A 3,998-nucleotide genomic window follows, 5' to 3' on the forward strand; every position below is an offset into this window, starting at 1 on the left:
CCATCTAATTCTCATATAATATTAAATAAATATAAAATAGTAGTAAAACATAAATAAAAACATTTAAAAAACTTCTTCAATCCATCATAAAGTTAATGTATAATATTTCTTTTTATTACACTTCTTTTTTTATAACTCAACTTAGGATTTAATTTAACTAACAACTAACTCAGTTATTTATTTTTGTTTTATATCAAAAAAATTCTATATAATGTTATTCTGATAAACTAAACAGTGAATGATTTACGTAACTCAATTAATATTTTTCCCACTTTAAAATAAAAGAAAGGATAATGAGATACAATGAAAATAACAGAAGAAAATTGAATAAATAAAATACAGGAAAGAAAAAATAAAAATAATAAAAATAAACTCAAAAAACAAACTAATAATACATTTTAAGATGCTTGATTTCTTTATTACACTTACTCATCCAGGACATATTCTTGGTGAACCTATTCAAGGATTTGTTACTGTCACTACAAATTCTCCTACCTTTATTAAAGGAATAACCGTCTTTATTGAAGGAGTATTCAATACACATTATACTGAAACAATAACAACTACTGAAACAGATAATGAAGGAAAAGTACATCAAACTACTCGTGAAGTTGAAACACCAAAAACTACAATTATTTATTCTTCACCAAAGTATCCAGTTCTTGAAGAACTCCATAACCACAATATTGCTTTAACTACTGAGTTAGCACCTGGAAGTTATAGTTATCCATTTGTTATTCAATTACCCAAAGGAATTCCGTCATCAAGCTTTTTTAATGACCGTGATGTTAATGTACAATATATGATTCATTGTGAATTAACAAAGAAAAATGGATCAAAATGTAGATCTGATGGATTTGTAATTCCCTTGTGTGTTAATCCAGATTATCACTTACCACGACCACGTGTATTTTGTGATAATAGTAGTGGTGTAAATATTCAATTAACACTAAGTGATGATTCTCCATCTGTTGGTGATATAGTTCAAATGACATTACAATGTACTAACCTATTACGTGACCAGTTAGAATTAAGAGCAAGTTTTGTTGCTACTCATAATTATAAAACTACAAATGTTAATTCCCGTTCTTCTGAATTTGTATTTCAACCAATTTTAACACATTCAACATCAACTTTAGTTGGTACATTAACCATTCCATTAGATCTTCCAACTACTACACATTCTGGAGAATTTTCTATTAACACTTATGTCAATATTCAAGGTAAAGCTGGTAGAAAAACTATTGACATTTTATTCCCTGTTGAAATTGGATATGATATTAAAGGACCACAACTTATGACTGAGCGTTCTCGTTTATTTGGTGGAAGAAGAGATTTCACTAAAACAACAGGATTTTATGGTGCTCATTTTAGAATGCCACCATCTTATCAAACAGTAGTTGATAAAACACTTGCACCTGGTATTGAACAAATATTAACTGTTGACCAACAACCATATTATGTTTCTCATTTTACAAGACAAACAAGTCTTACTCCAGACATGAATAATCCTTGTGCACTTCCATATCCAATTTATAATGCTGCTATGTTACCTCCAGGATGGTCAATTGGACAAGATTATGGAGAATGGTATTTTATTGATCACAATACCCAAACTACATCATGGATTGATCCACGTCCATTAGAACAAAGAATTATTCCACATATTATCAAAGGGAAAGAAGCAAGATTTGAAGTTGAGATTGTTAAAGCTATTGGACTTCCAGTATTAGGTTGGGGATGTCCAGATCCATATGCATGTGTTTGGGATAGCAATGAAAATTGGATTAAAACGAATAAACAAAGTAATTCATTAGATCCTGTATTTACAAAGAAGAATAAAATAAGTATTATTGTTAGTAAAGAAAGAACAAATGTTGTTGTATATTTATATGATTATCATAGAATTGGATGGGATGTATTTATGGGAGCTGTTAATTTTGATTTACAATATTTCCCACCAGATGTTATTATTCAAGATTGGTACCAATTAAGTAATTTTGGAAATAAAAGTACAGCAGTAACCGGGAAAGTGTTATTAAAAGTTTGTTATAAAGTTGAACAAACAAATGAAATACCAACTGTAATAATTAATGGACATTCACCATTGTATCGTGATTATTATCCTGATACTTGTGTAGTTCGAGACCAAATTAAAAAACAAAATGAATTAAGAAAAAAGAAGAAGATGAGAGAAAATCCAATGATGGATTATGAAGGTCATATTATTTGCATGACGCCATTTCTTTAATTAAAGAATATTCTGATTTATTATTTTATTTTTAAAAAATAAATAAAAATAAATAATTATATTATTAATTATTTTTTTATTATATTTTAAATTATTATTTTTGATGAGTTAAATTAGTTAAAAAGTATAAAAGAGACAAAAGTTTGTGTGAAATTTTTAATTTTAACAATTTGTTTCAATTCAAATCATCATATTTATTTTAATTATTCGTATTTATTTTGGTGTTGAATTATTTTAAAAATTTCTTGCAAAAAAGATGAGTATTTTGTCTAGAATCACCTCCTGAACCTAAATTCTTAAATATTCTGGAAATTTTGGATTTTTGTGGAGTAATTCATTTAATTTTTATATCTTTGTTTCTTTATAAATTCAGAATAGAAGTTTCTTCATATTGTTTGGTTATTCACAAAAAACAAACTGATCAACGTTATTATACCCCTATTTCTTTGGTTCACTTCAATTTATTATATAATCTAGATTTCATTAAACATATTTTTTAGTATGAACAGAGCAATAAGAAGTTTATCGGCACAAGTGATTTGTGAATCTCTTGAAAGTGAAAGTGCATCAGAAGGATGTTTTGACGTTTTTTCAACTGCGGAAGTTGGAGAATATCAATCATTTGGTCCTTCAAAAGGATATGAATCCTCTGAAGATGAAGAAGAAATTAATCAATTTTTTGAAAAAGATGCACCTATTTTTCATGTTCGTCATCCTCAATGTTATAACCCACGTTATTAAACAAAGACTTGTAATGTAGTGTTAATTAAATAATTATTTTTTACTCAAATTATTTCGTTATATATAACATAATTAAAAAATAATGAGAGAAGATTAATAATAACAAAAACATTCAAAAATTACAAAAAATAATAAAAAGAATAATAATAAAATAATAAAAATTCAACCCTAAAATTTAATTTTTTATGATTGAATCATCTCAAAAAGTGAAAGAACACCAACATGGCTCGAAGAACAAAGAAGGTAGGAATTGTAGGTAAATATGGAACAAGATATGGTGCTTCACTTCGTAAAGTTATTAAGAAGATTGAAATAGCCCAACATTCCAAATATGTTTGCCCATTCTGCTGCAAAGAAGCTGTTAGAAGAACTGCTTGTGGAATTTGGGAATGCAAAGGTTGTGGAAAACAAATTGCTGGTGGAGCTTATACCCTTTCTACTATTTCAGGTGCTACAGTTAGAAGCACAGTTAGAAGATTGAGAGATGCTAAAAATTCCCAATAAATAATTTTGGTGTTTCAATATTTCTGAATGTTTTTTTCTTTTACTTTTTATAAAAATAAATTTACAACTGATGCTGAATATCTGAAGATATTGATTACTTCATTGTTTATTCTAGTAATATATCTTCTATTATTGCTTTTATTTAGTATTTATTTCTTCCATCTTCTGATTCATTTTTTCTTTGATGGTTTTACAATTGAAAGTGTCATCAATTTCATCAGATTGCCATATTCCTAAGTATTTATACAAGTCATCACATTCAACTAGGGGGATGTTTTGCATTCCATTTGGTATTTCCTTAATGTTTTTTAATACCATTCCTGACTTTTTCTCATTCATTTCAATATGTAACTTATTATTTCTTTAATTTCATTGTGGATTATTCCCATTTCTTCATTACTTTGTGTCATTATTCTCATTTCATCCATATATAATGTGTGATTTGATTTTGGGAATTTCTCTTCGATGAATTGAGAAATTACATTCATCTGAATGATGAAGA

General features: G+C 27.4%; 1 protein-coding gene across 1 annotated transcript, besides 1 other annotated feature; it reads left to right on the forward strand.

The window, feature by feature from the left end:
- Window positions 1–403: 403 nt before the first annotated feature.
- On the forward strand, window positions 404–2,251 carry EHI_011550 (uncharacterized protein; the record flags this gene model as incomplete). The annotated part of the gene is made up of 1 exon (XM_648112.1): window positions 404–2,251. The coding sequence occupies one exon, from the start codon at window positions 404–406 to the stop codon at window positions 2,249–2,251; it is 1,848 nt and encodes a 615-aa protein (XP_653204.1).
- Window positions 2,252–3,554: 1,303 nt separating this feature from the next.
- Window positions 3,555–3,998: part of a repeat region that runs on past the window's edge.

The sequence above is a fragment of the Entamoeba histolytica genome, genomic scaffold (assembly GCF_000208925.1).
Source record: "Entamoeba histolytica HM-1:IMSS scf_1104750516419 genomic scaffold, whole genome shotgun sequence".
Lineage (NCBI taxonomy): Eukaryota > Evosea > Mastigamoebida > Endamoebidae > Entamoeba > Entamoeba histolytica.